Raw genomic sequence first — 23,752 nt, 5'->3', positions numbered from 1 at the left:
TTCCAGCTATGGTCGGACTGTACAGTAAAAGCTATTGCTGTCATCCACAATATATTTCCTTTAAGCGTTTCTGTGGGGAAAAAAAGTGCGTGTGTGAAATATTAAAATCTCTGTTTGGGTTGACATTATTGTGTCTAAGTGGCAATACATCTAACAAACAAGCAATGTGTCCTAAAGTGCTTGTAAAAAAAAAAGAAAAGAAAAGAAAATAGGCCTACATATCCCGTCATGCAAGAGGGTCCATGTGAGCTTCATGCGGACCAATCAGCGGGCTGCTGCTCGGCGCTAGCGTATATAAGGGCACGAGAGCCTCATTTCTATCTCTTCCTCTCAAGTCTTCCGCAAGGAGAAAGAATGCTAAAGCAGACCTTCGGTAAGGCCTCAACCGTTCTGGTTTTCTTTCACCAAACTTAATGTAACTTTACATAACGTTAAATGCCTTTGCTACTTTTAGCTTACGCGTTTAGGGCCTACAGAACATTAGGATTTATTAATGTAAACGACAGCATATTGCCTAGCCTGTGCTGTAACGTTAACGCGCCAGCGAGTAAACTGTTAGCTTAGTTATGTCAGTTACCTAACGTTAAGCTACTGTAGTCACGCGGGGTCACGTAGTGCGAGTGTTTCATTGCAACGTTACATCTCCTACAACACGTCACCCAACAATGCGTCCTGATGCTAGATATGATTTAGAATGTGGCTTAATTGCTTAGCATTATGCTAACATGCGTGAACCACGTGGTAAGGTCCTTCACGACCATGTGTAGAGAAACCTCAACTGTTTTCTTTACTATGCTATTTAATAACGTTGATGTTGGATGAAATAGTTTTTTTGTTTTGTTTTGTGTTTTTTTTCGTGCAGAAACTTAAATGTAGGCAACTTCTTAATAAACGTTATATAGCATACACAGTGCTCATAGCTATCTAGTGCCTTTTGATTTACAATTGATACATCCAAAAGTGTAGATATAAAACCCTTCCTTAACTTCTACAGCACTGTAACGTTAGAGCATACGCTGATTTGTGTAATTTGTCTCTCTAGGATCAACCGGAATCGTTAATAGGAGCTGTAACTTTACCTGGCCTCTCTAACCATGGATCTATGGCTCGAATGCAGGTATGTTTGTTCCTATCAGGACACTCTTTGTAACGTAGCAGGCTCCTATCGAAGCCGTTCGTGCTCTCCTGTAGCAGTGAACGGTCAACAGGAAGCCGAGATGAAGACTTTCACCGACGGTCGCTGTTCAGTTTGAAAATAACTGCTCAAGCAACATTAAGGGGAAGGACATTTGGACTTTAACACAGGGTTGATGACTCAAGTATATCGAAAAACACAGTAATCTAATTACTTTAAACTCTATCTTTCTGCAGGTATTGGGTAACCTTGAGGATGGATACCCCAAACATGAGACTGACCAGCTCATTTGCAGGTACTTTTGAGCCACAACCTTTTTTTTTTTTTTTTTTTTTTTTAAGTGTAGATCTGGCTGTGATGACAAACTTGCCCTCACTGATATTCTTGATTGAGACATTATTTTACTGAGCCACATTTGCTAAGATGAAATTGTTTTAATGAAAGTAGTGGTTAATGACTCAAGCATATGGAAAACAAAGTAATCAATTACTTTTAACTCTCTTTCTGCAGGTATTGGGTAACGTTGAGACTGGAAGCACCAAACATGAGACTGAGCAGATAATTTGCAGGTACTTTTGGAGCCACACTTTTTTGTATTTGTTTTTTTTTTTTAAATTTAGTTCTGGCTGTGATGACAAACTTGCCCTCACTGACATTCTTGATTGAGACATTATTTTACTGAGCCACATTTGCTAAAGTGAAATTGTTTTAACGAAAGTAGTGGATTATAAACCTGATGAAACTGTTTCCTTTAGGTGACCCTCATGGCTGACCCTGAAGTGACTAGATGAGTAAATCAGATGAGTGCATCAGGTAAAAAAAGTTCTCTTCTCATCCACATTACAGCATGCTATCCTAAGGACCGGGGCTTGTTTGTAGCTCTAGGTTCTCCAAGTGCGTGCAAGATAATGGGGTGGTCTTTGACTGTTGTGGCCCCTTATGCCACCAGCAGCCACTCAACTATCCTACAGCTTTCCTGTATAAAAGCGCAGCAGTCAGAAGTGATTAACATGTCAGTTTCATCCCATCTTTCTTCCACTGTAGGCATCAATCAACGCACTTATATCTGGTATCCTTGGGCTTCATGGGCTTGTTACCTTCCTGGCAAGGTATGTAAACACATTTGTCATATGCAGTTTTTACCCCATTCTGATCTATGATGATTACTTAATACAAGAGGACTGTTGGATGAAGCTTGCGGATATGGGACTGAGATCAGCCATTTAAAGAAACTTTTTCAGAAACTGCCGCATTGCCCTTCTAAAATGTTGTTTTTGTTTATTCAGGTCCAGTGATGTGTTGGAGCAGCCTGAAGTGCTGTGTATTCAGGGCCCACGACAAAATGTGTAATGTTTTGTGAAGGCAGCAGGCAGCAACTGCAGAGGGATTAAATGTGGATGTGGCTCCAGAGATGCAGGTTGCCTACCCCTGACTTTACTGTTGTGAGGAAGGGACTGAATTGAATCAATATTGTGTTAATGAAATAAAATTCACAAACTCAACTTTTTGGGAATCTTTTACTTGAGTCTTGCATCACATGGTTGGGGAAAACAGTAAATGGTGGTAGTTCCAGTAGGAAATTTACAATAAGGCCACAATAGTGTTGAAGTAGACATCTTGTACTTAATATAAAGTGGTCTCAATTCCTGAGCCTCATGTTTTCAAGCTGAGGTGTACCATGGACTTTAAACTCATGCCGACAGGTCATAGCAGGAAAAGCACTGGAGGCCCTGGTGATGTGCATGCTGACTCAATGAAATGGCTTATTGGGACACTTGCTCTTTTATCAATAGCTGTGCTTTCCCTACTATGACAAGTCAATGTCTACTGTAGAAAGTCAATTGCTTAGGCTCTTGAGTTCAGAGCTTGTAACATTCCATATGATCAATGATTTTATAAGGTGGAAACCTTACCATGTGTCATACAGTGCACATTTCATCCGATGGTGCACAGCAACAAACTATATACATGTGTTTGATACATGGTATTGAATTTGTATGACAAAACCACAAGTTAAGTCAAAACATCCAGGACAAAAACTAATCAGGAAAACCAACATGCACTACTGTGATCATAGCTGTAAAATGACAGTAATTTGGCCCATGTCCACTAACATGGGGCTTATGACCTATACAACAGTAAGCCAGATGTGTTGGCTTTACTTATACAGTCCATGCAGATTGAATAATTATATTTAGCAATAGCAATGTGATCCAATAACCAAAGTGAGCACCAGTTATGTTTACCTGTTCGGACGTCCTCACACAATACTGAGCTGTTCGCAGGAGTGAAACTTTTGGTATCATTCACCCAACTCTGGATCGTGTTGGAATTGCATGTGGCTGGTAAGGACTGAATTTGCAAATGAAAACATGGAAAATTTTATTGTATTGTGTACCTAAGTTATTCGTTTGAGATGGAAGGCAATTTCAACTCCAATATCTCAGAGTCTGGGCTGCTGCTGTCGCTCCGATCGCTGTATGTATCCCTGTGTCAAAGACAATTTTACGGTCATTCATCTGCTCTGATGAAACTGAGTCTACACTTGCAGCATATGCATGGGGTGGGAACATGAAATCTGACGCTGCGTGTTTACCGTGGAGACAGACGGCAGCCCTTCTGTAAGTAGCTCTGCAGCTTCCCGGCTGCAGCCAGCAGCAAACCAAGATACGGAGGTGAAGGCTTCATAGGGCGGGAAGTGAACTCAGGGTGATACTGCACTCCAACGAAATATGGATGATCTGAAAACAGAAATTAGTTTTATTTTTAAGAGTACACAGAAGGTTGTAGGTGAATTTGTTGACATTTAAAAACCCTGAAAACTCCATCATCCACCGCTTTAAAGTGATTCAGCATTTCTTTAGATATTTACAGTTACGGCATAATGTTGACAGAAAGGTTAAAAATGTAATTGAGGCTAATTCCAGCCTCATAGAACTTTTTTTTTTTTTTTTATCTATCTATCTATCTATATCTATATCTATCTATCTTAAAACTCATTCAACAGCATATATTAAAACGAAATGGGAAAAGGAATCGGATAGATATTGAGAGGAAGACTGGATGTTAATATGGGAGAACCAATGGAAATGTACCAGCTCAATGAGCTGGCGAGAGTTTAACTGGAAAAATAGTATAAGATATTTCATTACACCATCTCAATCATCTCATCATAGTAATAACATCCCCGTTTGCTGACGAAAGCGCAAATCACTACAATATCTTCTGGGACTGTCCCGGCATTAAAAACTTTTGAAAGGCGATACACAATGCTTTACAGGGCATATTCCGTGTTTCTTTGGACTTTAAGACACTATATCTTGGGAATATACCTCAAAGTTGGCTGAAAGGGAACAAACACTTGATAAATGCAATGCTGGTGGCCAGTAAAAGGGCTATTACCAGAAAATGGCTATTACCTGAGTGTCCAACAATCACTTCATGGAGAGATATTGTAACAGAAATCTACAGAATGGAGCGGATTACAGCTCATGTTAACCGAAAAATGGAAACATTTCTCAAACACTGGCTGAAGTGGTACGACTATGTCTCAGATGAATGGCTGGACTGTATTTCTTCATTATATTGAAAGTGATGTCGCCCTGTTTTCTTTATATTTTTGTTTATTATGGTGTTATTTTTGTTGGTTCATTTGTATATCTGTTTGTTTATCTCATCTCTTAACCTCTATACTTGAATAAGCAAAAGAATAAGTATATGGTTTGTTATAGAATCTGAAAAATTGGAATATGTGTACATGAGATTCTGAACACTAATAAAATACAAATAAAAAAATAAAAAGTGATTCAGCGTTCCCTTTCCCGTACCATCCAGCTCGATGACTTCCATTCTTTCCCCTTCGACGTCTTGACCTACGAAGCGGAAGCCCTTCTCTTCAAAATGACTCTTGAGCTCAGGATTGACCTGTCCGAGGACAACAACGTTAGACAGGCAGCAGTGGTGGAAGTAGTATTCAGATTCTTTACTTTAGTAAAAGTACTAATACCACACTGTAAAAAAAATACTCTGTTACAAGTAAAAGTCTTGCACTGATGAATGAAATGTTACTTAAAAAAAAGGAAAAAAAAAGTATGTAGGTATAGTGTTGAGGTTTGGGTTCCCCCCGATACCGGTGCTAAAACGATACTTTTTAAAAATAGTGCCGGTGCCTGAACCGATACAAAAAAATATATATAGGGGAATAGGGTATTTTACAATAACTTTGAATGCACCACAAGGCTTACTAGTTTCACGTGAACGCACCGTCCGTTTTGTTTTTCCGAAAAAGGCAGCTGCAGACTGTTAACGTCCCGGTGTTGGACTCCTCTCCAGTGAAATCCAGTCTCACTTTAAAACGCTTAGCTGTCAGCATTTTAACCGGGTTTAACCCAGCTGCTAGCTAACGGTAGGCTAACGTTACCTGCTGCCAGGTGTAGGGTTAACTAGTGTCACGTGCAGCAATGCTTCAGTTGCCTCTAATGTCTGTTTTGGAGCGTCAGAGAGCAGAGCAAAAGGCATTTTCCAATGTTTTAAATAGTAAAATTTTTCTTCTACACATTTTCAGCGCTTATTTCTACATCCCATATTTTCTGATATAAATTTTTTTTTGAAAACAGGTAAATTTGACCCGAAGTCAACACAAGGCAAAATCTGCGTTGTGATTGGGTCCAGTAGATACCGGTCGTTTAGGCACCGGTGTCGTATTAGCACCAGGTTTCGGTACCCAACCCTATGTAGGTATCATCAAAATGTTTTAGTTAAAGTATTAAAAGTACTCAATGCAGAAAAATCCTCACATTTTAGAAACAATCCAAACAGTTGTGTCAGTTTTTTTTATCTGCTTATCATTTCAGCTGGACCTGTAGGCCGTAATATTCTTGGGTTGTGTAATTTATAATAATTTTTACGGATGTTTTGTGTGCTAAAATTTTAATTTGTACAATAACTAAATCCGTCAGATGAATGTAGTGGAGTAAAAAGAACAATATTTCCCTTCTGAAATGTAGCAAACATACCTCAAAGCGATGCCTGTGCCTTTCATCCACATATTCTGCGTCTCCATAAAGCTTGCCTGGAATACAGAGCAGCTGTAAGCACAGGGCCGACACAACAACTACAACACGTCGACATTGAGCTGAAGGCGAACTTCAGCGGTTTTCTTACGCAGCACGCTGTTGTTGGTCTTGAAAATGGTCCGTCTCTTCCCGAGCCTCATGGTTCCGCCCATCTGCCCGGGGTTGTGTTCGGGCATGTCGATCACCTGCAGACGTTCAAAGAGCGAAAATCTCAATTCAACGCACTTTTCGGGTCACATTAAAACTAGATCACCGGTGAAATAAAAACTTACCACAGGATGCTTTGACTCTGGGTCAAATTCAGTTGAGTTGGCATCTAAGTGCAAAACAGACAAAGCCATAAAGTCAGTTAGGATACACGACTACGGATCATTTAGAAGGTAAACAGAAACACTAAACCAAAATGGGGGTCTTAAAGCCGGTACACACCAACCAGACGGCCGACCCTTGGCAGAAAAGCCAGTGGAAACGATCAGTCGGGTCCCCGAGGTCCAAAAAACTGCCTCGGGACACACTGAGGCGACACCGACTTGAGAAACGTAATACGTCTCCATAGCAGCAGGCGGCGCTACTCTGTATTGTTGCCCAAGAAATGAAAACCGGCAGCTGATTGGACGAACGCGTCACATGGGTTCGTTTTCTCCGGAAATGCAAAGCCAGACTGTTAGGCGGCTCGTTCAGAATACGATCTCATATTGTACTAAAATAGTTCACTGAAACGTGTTTCTGAAAACATTTTAAGCGAGAAATAGGCCGTGCAGTTGCTGAATCTGTCTTCATTTCAGATCAACAAAGGGCAGTTTAAAAGATTTTCCTCAGATTTTGAGAGACTCTAGTCACGCTCATTCCGCTCCCCATTTCCAGGTGAGTCCCCGACTGCCCTGCCTCCGACTGAACACGTCAGGTCGGCCAAAATAAACGCGACAGCCCTCCAGACTGACGACGGCACTGGACACACCGAACAGATTCGAGTCACTGACCTCGCCAGACTGTCCAACGGCCGATTTTCGGCCCTGTGTGTCCCGGGCTTTACATGTAACTGGATGTCACCAAAGTGGGCCAGAAAGAAGTTTCGGCACCTTCGATTAATAAATTAATATAATTGGCTGTTTCATATAGGAGTTTTTCTGCCCTTGAACAACATGGAAATAGGAAAATGTTGGCGTTATTTCGTCACTTATTGGGAGCAGTAGGCTAGTTGGAGCCAGTTACCTCCAGGATCTGTGCTAAGCTAGGCTAGCGGTGGGTGCGTCAGACAGAGTTACGACACGCACGGAGATGAGAAGGGTATGTATGGGCTCTAACTCTGGGGGTTACAGTAAATAAGATAAAGTCCCAATAAGTCGCCGTGTTCCTTTAAATGAATGTAAAGCACTTTGTAACTATGTTCTGAAAAGCGCTTTATAAATGAAAGGTATTAATATATTACCTGTCCACCCGAGCGTGTTCCTGGCAAATTCACATACAGCCAACTGCATCCCAAGACACACACCTGCAGAAACACAGATATCAGTCTAGTAGTTTGTAATATATAAATCAAAACAAACAAGTAAGACACTGCTAGCCTGTACCTAGGAAGGGTTTTTTCTGATTCCTGGCCCAGTTGATGGCATGAATCTTCCCTTCAGTTCCCCTGACACCAAAACCTCCTGGAACCAGGACGCCACTGAGGATAGAGAGGGACAAAAACTGTCACTGAAACTGCAAATCGAATGTCCAGGTTGTATTATTTACACAAAAAAAAATAAAAAGTGACTCAGCACTCACTCAGCACTGCAGAGTTTCTGCCATGCCTCGTGGTATTTCACTGGTTCCTCCTGCAGAGTGCTAGGCTCCAAATGCGCTGAGTCTACATACTGAAGAGAAGAGACATATAAACTCAAGGTGGCAGGTCTAAACACACAAAGATATAGACCGACAAAGACGTACTTTGCATCCCCAAGTTTCTGCTTGGGCCACTATTACTACACAGATCTGTGTGGGGTCAAATGTCCAGGTCTGTTGCACTTCTAACCACACTCCTCATCACATTTTTTTGTGGGGGGTCAAGTGACCAGGTCAGACTTCTTCAGAAGTAGTGTGAACACTCAAATCTTGCCCAGATCAGATTTTTTTTCAAATCAGATTTAGACCACTTCCATATGTGGTCCTGAATCAGACCCAGGTCAGATTTTTTTCAATGCGGCCACAGTGTGAACAACCGAGGCGGATTTGATGCAACTTTTACATCAATCTACATCGACATTTGTCACAATTATGCACCGGCGGGAGTTAGAACTATACACAGACAGCAAAATTAAAATTAACCCTATTCACAACGCAGTCCCACCACTCCTGGCTTTGTCTCTGCATCCACTCAGACCTCTGTAGTGAATTTGCAGCCATAACTGCACAAAAGGCCAACATAGCCAGTTTGGCTCTCTTTCTCTTCATTCTTCTCCTCCTCAGCACCTGCTCATTAAGGTTACGGCTGCCATAGAACCTTGATGACTCCATTTTATCATGCTTTTATTGAATCCGTTTTGTCTTTTTGCCTTGTGTTGTGGTTTGGGAACTATTTTGAAAGACCATTCCCACCCGTTATATGGCGACTTTCAGCTTCTACCGTCGGGACGCAGGTATATAGTACAGGCCTGTAAAACTAAGCGATACAGAAGCAGCTTTGTCCCAGCGGCTATACGTATATTAAATAAGTAATAGAAATACAGATCAGCTGCATTTTGTTTATTTTTATTATTACTATATTGTGCCTGCGGAACCTTTGACTTAGTGTACTTTATGAACAATGATGTCTCCTTGGTTACGTTTTTATGTCCTAACAGTCTGCTGCCAATTGTGTGTATGTATGCGTGTGTATGTGTGTCTGTAAAAAGGACGCTGACGCACCCAACTTCCCACTGTAAGCCAAATCTACCTTCGGGTATAAATAAAGTTACCATGACCTTGATTACACAAACCTTTTGAAATAAAAGCGAAAATGCTTCCTTCATCCATAACCTCCCCTAACTTTAGTGCAACAGCGTGCTGTGTCTGATGTCATTATTAGTGTTCTTTTGCGCATGCGGGTCAGTTCGATGGCCGGAGTGATTTGCTCGCAGCACCTGAGAAGCCCCTTGGTGAGGAGCAGAGAGTTCGCTCAGAGTCGGAGTAATAATCACTCCGCCCAAGTAGCAGTGCTTCGCGTTCTGAGAATATAGTTCCCAGTATGTATACGGATAGAAGACGGCTGTGTCTCTTGTGACCTTGTTATACAAATCACAACATGTAAATAGGAAAACGTTGGCATTATTTTGTCACTTACTGGGAGCAGTAGGCTAGATGGAGCCGGTTACCTCCAGGATCTGTGCTAAGCTAGCGGTGGGTGCGTCAGACAGTGTTACAACACACACGGAGATGAGAAGGGTATGTATGTAGGGTATGTGTACTTATCTAACTCTGGGGGATACGGTGAATGAGCTACAGTCCCATTAAGTCGGCGTGTTCCTTTAATAAATGTAAAGAAAACCAATGTGTGCTTACCTTAACCTCCAATTTATGGCTGATGGCCAGGGCTGAGTGCTCCAGGGCCTTGATAACAGAAGCATAGGAGTCGGAAAACTTGGTGTACTTCCCAACCAGAGCTATCGAGCACTGCTCTAGCAGTCTGTCTGACCTGTGAAGACAGCAGGTATTAAATCAGTAAAACTTTTGAAACAAGACACAAGTCATCCAGTCACACAGAACAGAAGACAACAGCAGTTGTCAGCCTGGGGCTGGGCAATATATCAATACTAGGGCTGGGCGATAAAACGATAACGATATGTATCGCGATAGACACGTTATCAATATCAATAGAAAATGCGTTCGATAAAACGTTCGATAACTTGTTTTTCTTCTTCGGAAGAAACCAGAAGTTGCAAAGCAAGTTTGGTTGCATGAACAAAGGCACTCACTCTCTGGTAACCTAGCAACGTAGGGAGTAACACTCTAACAGCCAATCATGTAACAGTATCATGTTTGGTTGCGCCACATTGCTGTCTCGTTTTGGATTCTACAATAACAGAACCGGCGGCGTGGAGCGATAAGTGGAAAGTGAGTGCCGCAGCGAGCGAGGAAATTGTTGATAAAACAGGAAAAGTCAGTATGGCAATTTTGGGGATTTTATAAGTCTGACCGTCGTCCCCACCAACACTACCGCAAACTTGTTTTACCACCTTAGCCGCGCTCACACTTTGGAGCACAGCCGTATTCGCCAGCAACGTCCAACAACATCTGTAGCTGCTACACCGCACAAGCAGCAGACCGCCATGGAGAGGTACTCTGCATCAGCGCCTTACTAAACGCTACAAGCAGCAGACCGCCATGGAGAGGTACTCTGCATCAGCGCCTTACTAAACGCTACAAGCAGCAGACCGCCATGGAGAGGTACTCTGCATCAGCGCCTTACTAAACGCTACAAAGAAATAACGGAGGCAGACGTGCTGAGCACTGTCCAGAAGCCAGGTTACCAACCTAGCACTAAACCTGCAGAAAATAGTTCTTCTCAGGTTTCAGGTTTCTCTATGTTTATATTTAACACTTTGCACCATTTTATTACACCTTATTAAGCAGTTCTTACTTATTCTTTCTTCACTGTGATTTTAGACTTTTTACAGACGTTTACATTTTAATTATTTGAGTGATTTCCATGGTTGTGTTGACATTTCTGCTTTTATAACTGAGGGGATTATAATCAGAGGAAGGTTAAGTTTAAAATAAAAATGTTTAAATTTAATATATTTTTCTCCTGGTCCTTATTTTAAATAGGTCATAAAAAATATCAATAATTATCGATATCGACCGATATGAAACACTTATATCGTGATACAGTTTTCAGCCATATCGCCCAGCCCTAATCAATACTATATCAATATCGTAATACGAGGCTGGATATAATCTTAGATTTTGGGACATCGTGAGGTAAGTGTTGTTCTTCCTGATTTTTAAGGCTGCATTAGAGTTAAGTAATTTAAATTTCTGTACTCTGAACCGACTGTTTAAAGTGCTCATATTATGCTTTTTGGCTTTCCCCCCTTTCCTTTATTGTGTTATATATCTTTTTTTTGTGCACGTTATAGGTTTAAAAAGTGAAAAAGTCCACCCCAAAGGGACTTACCATCTCCAACAGAAACACTGTTCACAAACTGCTCCAAACAGCTCTGTTGTAGTCCAGCCTTTACTTCAGAGACAAACGTGGTCACTTTGTAACGCACCTTATAATGCTCGCCTAGCTGCTAGCGTGGCACGCCCTCATACTCTGCTTCTGACTGGCTAGTAGTCCTTACCTAGGTACTGTCAGGGCACACCCTCATACTCTGCTTCTGACTGGCTAGTAGTCCTTACCTAGCTACTGTCAGGGCACGCCCTCATACTCTGCTTCTGACTGGCTAGTAGTCCTTACCTAGCTACTGAGCATGTGCGACTCCCAACAAACATGGGACAGAAGTGAGATGCCTCACTCTGTAGCTAAAACAGAGAGCTCAACACACAGGGTGAAAAGAGGAGCTGCAGCCATGTGCAGTACAACAAAAGTTTTTTTTTTAATTAAACCATGTAAACCTATTCTGGTACAACCTGTAAATACAATTATGAACCTGAAAATGTGCATAATATGAGCACTTTAAGCTTTTCTATTAATTGCCTTTAACCACTTAAGTCATTATATCCACTTTACTGATGATAATGATATTGATGATATTTTGTTAAAGCACCATTGTCAACCCTACAATATCGACACTGAGGTATTTGGTCAAAAATATTGTGATATTTAGGCGCCCTGATAGCTCAGTTGGTAGAGCGGGCGCCCATATGTATAGGTTCACTCCTCGACGCAGCGGGCCCGGGTTCCACTCCGACCTGCGGCCCTTTGCTGCAGTTCATTCCCCCCCTCTCTCCCCTTTCATGTCTTCAGCTGTTCTATCAAAATAAAGGCCAGAAAATGCCCATTTCTCCATATCGCTCAGCCCTATATGTCAGCAGCTATATTTGAGGACTCACCTGTCTGACATCTCCTTCCATTTAGTCAGCATTTTCCTGGGTCGAGTCTCTATGGGCATGTTCAGTCTCCTGCTCAGGTAGCTCACCACGCCCTGTTTCTCCAGCAGTAGCGGCACTTTGTAGATGGATGACACGTCGTGCACACAGATGACCTGGGACGAGAGCAGGTCAAAGAGTTTAGAGTGGCCGAGGGAGTCGGGGCTCCGCTTCTTCGAAGACGACAAGACAAAAGGAGCGTCGGTGACGGCGACGTACCTGTTCGGGTTCTACGTGGCAGAACATGGAGATCTTTTCTTTGACAGAGTTCTCCAGAGAGGTGGAACAGCGACACATGATCTGTGGGCAAAGGTGAGATGACACTTTAATGATCTTTGAGGGGGGAGGGGGTCATTTCACCCAGGGAACACAAACAGGAGAGAGACGAGAACGCAAACTCATGCTAAAAGAAAACATCTGTATCAAATTAGGTAACGCAATAACAGTAGTGGCTGATAATATGATTAGTATTCAATGGTCATGTGCTTAAAGATTTTACTAACAGGAAAAAAAATTCACACAGAAGTATTTCAAATGACGTAGAGTCAGACTTCCTTTTTGTTTTATCTACTGAATATACTGTAGAAATAAAAAAAAAAAAAAAAAAGATTTAATCCAGAGTCTGACTTTATGCTAAAACCTGACATTTGTACAAATATGACTGTTGATGTACTTGTTGCATCAATTTACTTTTCCTGTTCTGCGTCTACAACAATGTTTGTTTTTTCTGAAAACATCACACATTAAATGTTTCATTGTATTGTAAGTTTAATCGTCGAAATAGGGCTGGGAAATATATCGATATTATATCCATATCGTGATATGAGACTAGATATCATCTCAGATAAGTGTTGTCTTTTCCTGGCTTTAAAGGCTGCATTACAGTAAAGTGATGTACTTTTCTGAATTTACCAGACTGTTCTGAAAGCACCAATAGTCAACACTACAATATCGTTGCGGTATCGATAGAGGTATTTGGTCAAAAATATTGTGATATTTGATTTTCTCCACATCGCCCAGCCCTACGTCAAAAATACAGCTAGCTAATGTAAAACTGTGATGTTGGAAAGAAAATGGATGGGTGGATTATAATGATTCATCCACATTCATCCATCCCTCCATCACTTGGACAGGTTTAGATGATGAGCTTCCTAGCTGCTGTAGCTGGCAGTAGACCGTGTTTGCTGGAGGTCTGATGGCGCTGACTGAACCTCCCCAAGAAAGAAAAAATGGATTAAACAGCCTCCTGCAGCACAATCCACTAGAATGGCTTTTGGCTCATGGTTCCCCCTCTTCCACCACACCAAGGCAGTTTGGGGGCTGCTTCCTAATTAAACCAGTTCTTCACATTTCAACAGCCAAAGAACTGGCTCTCAGCCAGGAAAACTGGTTCCAATGTTGCTGGTCTTGAACCAAGAACTGCTTTTGTAAGGGGCCGGGGGGCAGTGGTCCGTGTATGGCTTTTAATTAATCCGTACCGATAAAAACCAGACGCTTGCACATGATATGAGCGTACAGAACAGTATCCAGTCCTTGCGAGCATTTCTGCATTGCTGCTCCGTGTGCACAAATGCTGTTACCTTGCGCGGCAGCTGAATTCTCGCGATAAAATCGTTGGATCACATGTCACGAAAATCGTCCCATGAGGAGCTACTGGCAGCTGCGGGCGGTTTAAGTGTGTGTGACGGCAAGGGGAAGCACCTGTTACTCCTGTTATTTCCCTAAAAGCGATAGAACATTTAAAAGGCTATTTTCTTTTCCGGCACAGTGCTCAACTGACTTTAGAAGTTTAGATAACGCTTGACTGTCCTGCAGACGCGAACTAACCACAGACAGTGTCTCAGCCAGCGACACGCGGCAGCATGTTGCTGCACTTCACGGCCGTGTTCAGCTGCAGGATGAATAGAGGGAAAACACAATGGATATTTGGCGTTACTTTTGGCAAACCCATTCTGGCCTGGCGGGGAATTCCGTTGGCTAGGCTTGTACAGTTATAGGGGAAAACACTGGTATCCAACTGAATATGCAGGCGTGCACACTGTAAAATGGGGCATTTTTAAAAAAGGATGCACTGCAGAGGACTCACCAGATCAGGGGACAAACCCAGTCCTCTGAGCTCTCTGACGCTGTTCTGTGTTGGTTTGGTCTTTTGCTCTCCTGTTGCGCTGGGCTGTGGAGACATTACACATCTTGAACTGACAGTATTGAACCATTTGTTTATGTGCATCGGCAACTTCAAACGTGACACAAGTGGACAAAACAGGCGCTTCGATCCAAATACAAGAAACTAAAAACATTTTTTAAAAAGAAGATTTTTTTTTTTTTTTTTTTTTTTAAAAGGTTCTGTTGCAATCAGTAGGGTCCAATTTCACAATTAGGGAGTATGGGATTATTATTGTTGCAAACCGACCTTATTTGGTAAAGTTATCTTCTTCCCAGCAAGGTATTTTAAATCACCTTACAGTAAGTTAGTACTATTAGATCTTTTGTTCTCAAACAAACTCTACTCGAGGGCTGCAACTAACAAGTGTTTTTCCCCCAGTTTCAGTTGACCCACTTGCCCTCTGAGAAAACCAGTAAAGCCCGACAGAGTCGCTCTCTCACCTGTGGTATCAGACTGACGTGAATGTTGCAGAAGTTCTCTCTCTTCACTTTAAACTGGAACTGCCTGAAGGCCTCGATGAAAGGCATACTCTCTATGTCTCCAACCGTGCCTCCCAACTGCAAACATGCACAGGTATTAGCAGTGAAACTCACGGCAGCCTTTGCCTCAGCGGATACCCCTGTGCAAAATAACGTGAATAGAATCTAAATTATGATGTGATCAAAATGAACAATTTAGCTTACCTCTATTACACAAACTTGAGGTTCGACATCGTCGTCTTCGACCGGTACCCTGGCCTGTTTCACGACCCATTCCTGGATGGCATCAGTGATGTGCGGCACCACTGGAAAAGAGAGATGAAGGATTCTTGGTTAACCAATTTCTTTTCAGCATGGCACCCCCCTACATCACAGTAATACTAAAGGGGGTGAGCCTCTGTCCACAACGTGTACCTCCTATGGAGCCATTTTGATGCTAACAAGAACTCACCCAGCGTTAGCATTCCATTGACTGCCATTCATTTTGACGTCACTTTGACAGCGAATAACTTTACATCTGAAGCGTTTAAAGACTCTATATGTCCATTGTTTATTTCTAAAGAAACACCACAATGTATAAAAGGCTCCATCACCTTGTATCGCACGTTATGGCTGTGGCAGTTGTTTTTTTTAAAAACAGGCTAACGATTGTGTCATAACCACGCGAATTGGCGAATGTAGGAATTTCTCCCATCTAGCAGCAAAATTGTATTTTGCATTCAAACGAATAGTGCTCTCTAGCGCCTTCGCTTTTTCAAAATGCGTGTTGCAACTACAGTAGCCGTTATGTACCAAGAAGCTATGACAACATGTCTTCTAATTTTCGCTTTTTTTGGCGACGAGGATTCCTTCTCCTGTGGCTCGGCATCAGTGTGCTCCTCCAATATGAACTAAATTTGCCCGGGGAGGTGACAAGCGCCTCTCACTGATCTACTTCTCGGTTTCAGCTGGTTTCAGTCACGTGACGCTGGCACTGAACGAAAACGTGTTGTGGACTAGCTAGACAGGTAGGCTAGTGCGCTATGTCCCTCTCAGCGAACGACATGGAAGCCTCCTTGGACTTGGCCGTCCCATGTAAATACAGATAAGAAATCCTTCGCTTACAAGGATAAGTCAGATCATTGGCAGAGGTAATTTTACACCAATGAGGACATATTTATGAATAAAAACATTGATTTTAGCTAATAAAATACTTAAAAACACTACACCGTGTAGGGTTGGGCGGTAATACGGTATACCGCGGAGTCTTAAAAATAGCAACGGTATCAGTTTCAATACAGTCATTAAAAAAAATGCAATGCACTTATATAGGAGACGAGGATTAAATATTAAATACAATTTGTGTAATTATGTGTGGTTGTCATCAAGTGACAGTGTGGAGGAGAAAGTAGTTTTTTGTAAGTTTTTGTAAGTTATGTTATTATTGTTTCAGTATTAGTGTTTGGTATTCAGTTTCTGAACGGTGCACAAGCCAACAGTTTGGTGATGGCGTCTGAGCCTTACGTCAATTTTTTATTAGTCACGGTAATACCGTATACGGTATATGACGGTATCAAAATTTGGATACCGCCCAACCCTAACACAGTGTACTTTTAATAATTAATTATATCCGTTACTTATTCAGTCTCTTTTAATTTGATGTTCAAGCGCTGCTTGGGCAGGTACCAATGAAATTTGTGCCCAAGATGACCCGACGTGCATCACAGCATTGCCCTAGAAAAGGGCCGAAATTAGCGTATCTACCCACGTGTCCTGTTTTCCATCACTGCCGCTCCGAGCTGGAGCTGAGAAATACCCGTGCTTACTGCAGAGTCATGTGTCCCGGGAGTGAATGCCAATTCTAACCTTTCCCATTGCAGACAAACGCCAGATGTTAGTGGGTGTATGTGGATTTTTTTTGGCCAGTGGGGAAAAAGGTTTAAAGCAGCGGTTGTTTACCCTGCACAGTCTTGCCCAGGTAGTCTCCCCTCCTCTCTTTGTTGATGACCGACTGATAGATCTTGCCAGTGGTCAGGTTGTTGTCTCTGGTCAGCCGGATGTCGAGGAAGCGTTCGTAGTTCCCCAGATCCAAGTCCACCTCACCCCCGTCATCCAGCACGAACACTTCCCCTGGACAGAGTGGACACGACCCAATAGTAACACATACATATGCATTCGGTTGTTTTATTCTGAATGTGTTGAATGATCATTTTTTCCCCCAACGTACCATGCTCATAGGGTGAAAATGTGCCCGCATCAATGTTAATGTAAGGGTCGATCTTGATGGCAGTAACATGCAGGCCGCATGACTTCAGGATTGTGCCCACACTGCTCGCAATGATGCCTTTGCCGATGCCTGAGATGACTCCACCAGTTACAAGGATGTACTTCATCATTATGCTCCGGTATCTGGAGATAGATGAGAGCTTCAAATCAAACAGATTATGCAAAACTATTCACTGAAAGGATAAAAGGCAGTCATAAACATATTGTGCTTTGGGGAAATTGTTTTTAAGGAGAAAAATTAATAATTCAACTATACGAGTCTAGGGTTGGGCATCGTTTGGATTTTAACAATTCTGATACCAATAATCCTTTTATTTCCGGTTCTTATCAATTCAGATTCACATGCCTTGTTGAAACAAGGCATGCTGAAACAAGGCATGTAGGTCACATGCCTATTTTCACAAATAAGAGGAAAGTTTTATTTTGATTCAATGGTGGTTTGCAGTTTTACAGGGTTTTTTCAATGTAAATTATGCCACACTAGAGCGCTGCTTACTGTGCTCCAAGGCTGCAACACAACAAGCGCCTGGCCGCTATGGGAACTTGCGCATATTAAATTGGGAAGCGATGATCGGATATGAAACCAAATCCTCTTAACGATTCCAATAAAGAAACGATTCTAATGGAATCGTAATTTTTGAAAACGATTCCAAGTAGGAATCGGTTCTCGATGCCCAACCCTATACATGTCCAGAGAATACAACACTGCTGATAAAGATCACACAATGTAGCTGAAACCTCCAAAATAATCTAGTAAATAGACCTTGAGGTGATAATTTTAACCAAACATTTTATTATTTACAAGTGTATAATCTTTTGTAGGGCTATTGTACTAGATTGCATTTTACTGCAAGGGTACAGCTATATTAAAGTTAGAAAATACATATTAAGAAAATGCACTTTTGAGTTAAACATTAATTTAAATGTATTTATTTATTAAATGTTCTGCAGTCTGCCTCTTACCTAATCGGGCTTAAGATATATGACAGGAAATATTAGCATATGGCTCGACAACGATTTCTGTTGAAGAATATGTAGCTGTTTAGCTCCCCAAAATAATGGCTCAATCTCCATGCCCTGTTCTACAACGTGGACACCTGTGGCTGTTGTCAAAAAAAGGGCTATTTTGCCAATAAACAAACATTTACCGCCTAAAACCACTGGTTAATACAAAAACTAGGTGACTAACGTATATGTAAAGCAGAAAGCTAAATGTTTTCCATCTTTCCTACAACACAACAGTTTCACTATATTGAGCATGGCCCATTTGAAGCGCTCAGACACACAGTATGTTCCGAGCGGGTGGAAACTTCCTGATTCCCTTGTGCTAGAGGACTACAAGTGAGAGGACCGACCAGTCCAGGTTACCGCCATCCCAAAAAGTTAACGGGACGAAAATATCTGTCTACAAGATGTCCTTTTAGACACACAAGACCAATGACTTTGTTAGTGTCTGCAGTTTAAAACTGACAAATGCAACTTTTACTGAACAAAGCACCACGGCTGTCTTTAAATACAACAGATAGCTAGCTTACATGCTCTCCATTTCTAACAAATGCGTCAAGCTAGCCAATTTACATGTGACCAGAATTCCCTGCACTGCTTCCAAAATAAAAGCGAAAGTAACGTTAGGCATTTATTATTATTTCATACAAAAATTATACCAACCTAGTTACAATTGACCATCTATGGCACCAATATAAACTCAATTTGGGTTACGAGACTACTGATGAAATGTAACTCATTACACCTCTATCAGGGCATGGTATTTCCAACAGAATTTTATTTTGATCCTTTTTTTTTTTTTACCCGGAAGTCATAGTTATTTATTGTGTCTACCTTGTGACTTAACAGTGTTTGCTAGCTACCCAACAACAACCTATCTTAACAGCATCAAATTTGAACTTACCACCAGCCAGAGCTGCTCTAAAAAAAACAAATCGTCGACGTCGAAAGCAGTTCGCAAGACCCTTTGCCAGAGACAAAATTTCGAATCAAATAGCAACGCTTTTGCTCGTGCCTGTGCTCCTCTAGATACTCATCTATCCTCCAGTTGACGCTACACGTGTATGGACCACGATCCCGGGCTGGCTGCAGTACATCATTCAAGCACTTACAACGTTTCTTCTTCTTCTTTAGGGTTTTACGGTAACCGGCATCCGCTGTGTTGCACTACTGCCACCTTCTGGAACTAGTCCATTACTGTGGCATCTTCACAAAAAAAAAAAAAAAAAAAATTTTTTTTTTTTTTTTTTTTTCCAAACATACAAAAAAAAAAATAAAAAAAAACGGCAAAACCCCCCCGCCCCCCCCCCACCCCTCCAGTGGGGCCTCCAAATTATTGTTAAACTTTTGAAAGATTTTTGCAAAAATTAAAAAGTCTAACATGATTCCAACATATTATTAGTAAATATAAATCCACTGATGATAGGCTTACTGGCCAGTAAGTAATGTAGTCACTAAGGTAGCCATCCACAGATACAGTTCATCCCAAAGGATTGACTGTTTCACATTTGTTTCACATTTAAAAAAGTATTAAACGATAATTTGGTGGACCACCTAGGGGTCGTGGACACCTTGTTGAAGATCTCTGCTCTAGAATACTTCTTACTGATATTTCTGTTAAACCCATGTCCTCATTTCGGTCTCTTTCTGCCCCATATACCTCCCACATGGCACAAGCTGACAGCCTACTGCCTCTGGTTGCTAGCATTGCTTGAGTTATCTGTTTGGGTGCTTCCCCAAGATGTACGTGCTGTTCAGATCTGTGTGTCCCACTCTCATTCTGGTCAACTTTATTTAAAAAAAAAAAAAAAGAAAAGAAAAAAAAAGATGTTTATTGAAGATTGAACACATATTGTGACAAAAATGTACGCGCTGTGCATAAGGCAAGGCGCATTTTACTAATGCACTGTTAAAATAACAATGAATTGCTGCGTTATTGACTTTAAACCAGCTTTTTGTTGGTCAATGGCGCGATCACTTCCCACTGCCTCAAGATAGCAATACGCCAAGAATGCACCTGAACACACCTCCCTGTAAGATCAGCACGCCTATGGAGGCACAGATGGGCGCAGGTGAATTTGCTATTTAAAACGACGTTGGCGCTGGACGGCCTTAAAATAGCCAAGACACTTGCGTCGGGATTTGCGCTGCACCGGGTGCAAGATAGGGCCCAACCTGTTGCTCTGCAGCAAAAACACACTTAGTTTAAACTGGACACAAACAGTCAAACTGCAAAAATGCAGCCCGATCCGCACTCTTACACACACACACACACACACACACACACACACACACACACACACACACACACACACACACACACACACACACACACACACACACACACACACACACACACACACACACACACACACTGCCATTAAGCAATCAGGGTTTTGCAAAGTTTGTATGGAAAACATAAAATGGTTGCACAGAAAAATACATATGGAACATTATTTCAAATTCCTTAATCTTTCAACGCCTTATAACAAACGCCGGTCAGCCGGTCAGCAACTCGAATGAACATTTGTTTAACGTTCATTATTTCAAACCAGAGGGCTATTTCACAAAACCAAGATAAGGGATTAACTTGACTCGGTTTCACAAAAGCAGAGGCTCCTAAGTTACCATGGAGATGTATTCTGTACAGCTGGTGCCTGGTCCAGACCAGGCTAACAGCCAGGATGTATTAATCCTGCTGCCTCTTCTTTTCTGTTCACTCAGCACTGCTTTTACCTTATTGTTATCAGCCTGCATTAAAATACAACAGGGTGCATATTGATAATGATAATAATAATAATAATAATAATAATAATAATAATAATAATAATAATAATAATAATAATAATAATGTATACTTTATTAATCCCACAAGGGGAAATTACAATGTTTTCACTTTGTTGTTATTACACACATGCCTGAATTACACACACATGCTCAGTACCTATAGGCCTACATACACTAATGTTGAATGGAGAGATGTCAGAGTGAGGGAGCTGCCCATGGAAAGGCACCCCTAGCAGTCAGTTGGGGGTTCAGTGCCTTGCTCAAGAGTACTTTGGCAGAGCCCAGGAGGTGAACTCGCAACTCTCCAGCTACCAGTCCACCACCATTATATTATATAACTTATATATATATATATAGTATTTTCAAACAAAATTAGACTAGCTCACCCCTCCCTCCTCCTCATCCCATCCCGTGACATTGCTTAGAGTAGGCTACCTTTAAATTATTATTTTTTTTTTAATTCTTTAACAATAAAGTATTCAATAAATTGGCATTCTTAGCACACAATTTGTGTTGTCCAGTAAACTGGGACTATAATTTGGAAGGATTGTACAATTATAAAAAGATTTTAGAGTCCAATTTCTTCAGTGTCTTTCTTTTCTATGTCCATATATACAAGGGGGCAAAGCATATAATATGTAGAGAAGGAAACTCGTCTATACATTTTTTTTAAATAAAAAACACGTGAGAAAAAGCGTGGCAGACAATAGAAGACCGACTGAATGCTAGTCTAAAAATATACATTTATGAACTACGGCTCTTAACTGAAACCATTTAATGACTCACTTGTCATTTGCAAAAACGAACAGTTGTACACTTTGCATTAAAAGCGAGCAGTGGAAGTTAATAAGGAACTATATTAACTATATGGAACTATATTAACTTAGGAAATGTATATTTTAGCCCAGAGAGAGAGAGAGAGAGAGAGAGAGAGATAGAGAAACAGAGAGAGAGTGAGAGACAGACAGAGTGAGAGAGATATTTATGCATCATATTCTAGCGTTGTAGAAAATTGATCTTCATGGTAAATTTCCTGAGTAACATTATCTTCTGCTTACTTTGAAAGCAAATAGTACAACTGTTAATTTGTGCAAATGATTAGTAGCCTAATCCTTGAATGGAATGATTATGACGGCTTCAATTCAGAGCAGTGGTCAGTTAATGTATATTTTTAGGCTACTTACGCATTCAGTCGGTCTGCGATCATCTGCCTCGCTTTCTCTCGCCGTTTCATTACAGTGGCCGTACAGTTTGTTTTTTTTACAAATTATGTGTTTCACGTTATACTTCCACAAGAAGCTGCTGCTCACTCTGTATAAAGTATGAACAATGCGTGTTCTCCATTTTGGCATCAGTAAATCTAAAGGAAAGCCGTGAACGTGCATCTATCCAAATTACTTCATCCTGGCTCAACCTATAGTCTCTCCTCCTCAGCCTGACTCAACCTAGTCTCTCCTCCTCAGCCTGACTCGACCTATAGTCTCTCCTCCTCAGCCTGGCTGGACCTAGTCTCTCCTCCTCAGCCTGACTCGACCTAGTCTCTCCTCCTCAGCCTGGCTCGACCTAGTCTCTCCTCCTCAGCCTGACTCGACCTATAGTCTCTCCTCCTCAGCCTGGCTGGACCTAGTCTCTCCTCCTCAGCCTAGCTCGACCTATAGTCTCTCCTCCTCAGCCTGGCTGGACCTAGTCTCTCCTCCTCAGCCTGGCTCGACCTAGTCTCTCCTCCTCAGCCTGGCTCGACCTAGTCTCTCCTCCTCAGCCTGGCTCGACCTAGTCTCTCCTCCTCAGCCTGGCTCGACCTAGTCTCTCCTCCTCAGCCTGGCTCGACATAGTCTCTCCTCCTCAGCCTGGCTGGACCTAGTCTCTCCTCCTCAGCCTGACTCGACCTAGTCTCTCCTCCTCAGCCTGGACTCGACCTAGTCTCTCCTCCTCAGCCTGGCTCGACATAGTCTCTCCTCCTCAGCCTGACTCGACCTAGTCTCTCCTCCTCAGCCTGGCTCGACCTAGTCTCTCCTCCTCAGCCTGGCTCGACCTAGTCTCTCCTCCTCAGCCTGGTTCGACATAGTCTCTCCTCCTCAGCCTGGCTCGACCTAGTCTCTCCTCCTCAGCCTGGTTCGACATAGTCTCTCCTCCTCAGCCTGGCTCGACCTAGTCTCTCCTCCTCAGCCTGGCTTGGCCTTCGTGAAACGCACCAAGCCATTCTGCTTTTATGAAACAGCCCCCTGGATAGTTGTTGTTGTTTTCAGTCTAGTGCAGTGGTTCCCAACCTTTTTTCCTTGGCGCCCCCCTACTCATGTCTAAGAAAAGCTGAGCCCCCCTCCCCCCCCCGAAACCGAAGTTGAGGTAACTCGAGATAGAGCCTTACTTTCTTTTTACAGAGCAGTTATCAGCACTTTTCATACAGACTTTTGTATACATTATATATTCTAGTGTATTATCATAATTTAACATGTGCAAATATTTTTTTTTACCTCAACCTCAAACCAGATAAAGACTTGCGCCCCCCCTGTGATCTTTGCCGCCCCCCCTGGGGGTGCCCGGACCCCAGGTTGGGAACCACTGGTTTAGTGTATACTGTATATGTGTGTGGGTGTCTGCAGAACACACAACCTAAGTGGCCATTTTGAGTGGACTGAGGTTCCAAGAAAATGTCTGTTCAAATTTCCAATAAGTCCAGTTTAAGTTACACAAACGAACAAGAATCTACAGCTGCAATTCTATGAATTTGGGGCCTGTAAAGCCTTTAGATGACATATTGTGATTAAAGGCTCTAGCTAGCTACAGTTTTCAA

General features: G+C 42.0%; 1 protein-coding gene, 1 long non-coding RNA gene and 3 other non-coding genes across 7 annotated transcripts; 4 read left to right on the top strand and 1 right to left on the bottom strand.

Moving 5' to 3' along the window:
- The first annotated feature begins 298 nt into the window (after positions 1–298).
- LOC120571669 lies at positions 299–2,637 on the top strand. The gene is made up of 7 exons (XR_005641259.1): positions 299–373; positions 1,043–1,117; positions 1,372–1,430; positions 1,646–1,704; positions 1,891–1,948; positions 2,180–2,244; positions 2,422–2,637. It is a non-coding gene; the product is annotated as an uncharacterized LOC120571669 (long non-coding RNA).
- Positions 1,155–1,291, top strand: LOC120572113. Its single transcript, XR_005641368.1, has one exon. It is a non-coding gene; the product is annotated as a small nucleolar RNA SNORA16B/SNORA16A family (small nucleolar RNA).
- LOC120572108 lies at positions 1,979–2,108 on the top strand. Its single transcript, XR_005641362.1, has one exon. It is a non-coding gene; the product is annotated as a small nucleolar RNA SNORA44 (small nucleolar RNA).
- On the top strand, positions 2,284–2,356 carry LOC120572117. Its single transcript, XR_005641372.1, has one exon. It is a non-coding gene; the product is annotated as a small nucleolar RNA SNORD99 (small nucleolar RNA).
- ctps1a (CTP synthase 1a) lies at positions 2,634–19,282 on the bottom strand. 3 transcript variants are annotated; one of them, XM_039820731.1, is made up of 18 exons: positions 19,079–19,282; positions 17,111–17,309; positions 16,843–17,013; positions 15,109–15,209; positions 14,866–14,982; positions 14,348–14,431; positions 12,481–12,561; positions 12,226–12,377; positions 9,730–9,862; positions 7,978–8,066; positions 7,782–7,876; positions 7,640–7,702; positions 6,483–6,526; positions 6,299–6,395; positions 6,151–6,206; positions 4,963–5,059; positions 3,732–3,876; positions 3,539–3,623 (listed from the first exon to the last, which is right to left on the bottom strand). In XM_039820731.1, exons 2-18 carry the CDS (start codon positions 17,277–17,279, stop codon positions 3,539–3,541), a joined length of 1,779 nt encoding a protein of 592 aa, XP_039676665.1. In that variant the 5' UTR covers positions 17,280–17,309; positions 19,079–19,282. The 3 variants fall into 3 exon arrangements, with proteins under 3 accessions (XP_039676663.1, XP_039676665.1, XP_039676664.1); XM_039820730.1 differs by having other exon boundaries at positions 17,111–17,292; XM_039820729.1 differs by lacking the exon at positions 19,079–19,282 and having other exon boundaries at positions 2,634–3,623; positions 17,111–17,279.
- Between the last annotated feature and the right edge of the window lie 4,470 nt (positions 19,283–23,752).

Source organism: Perca fluviatilis, chromosome 13 (assembly GCF_010015445.1).
Source record: "Perca fluviatilis chromosome 13, GENO_Pfluv_1.0, whole genome shotgun sequence".
Lineage (NCBI taxonomy): Eukaryota > Metazoa > Chordata > Actinopteri > Perciformes > Percidae > Perca > Perca fluviatilis.
The sequence above is the reverse complement of the archived record's forward strand: the minus strand, read 5'-3'. Positions and strand labels throughout refer to the sequence as shown.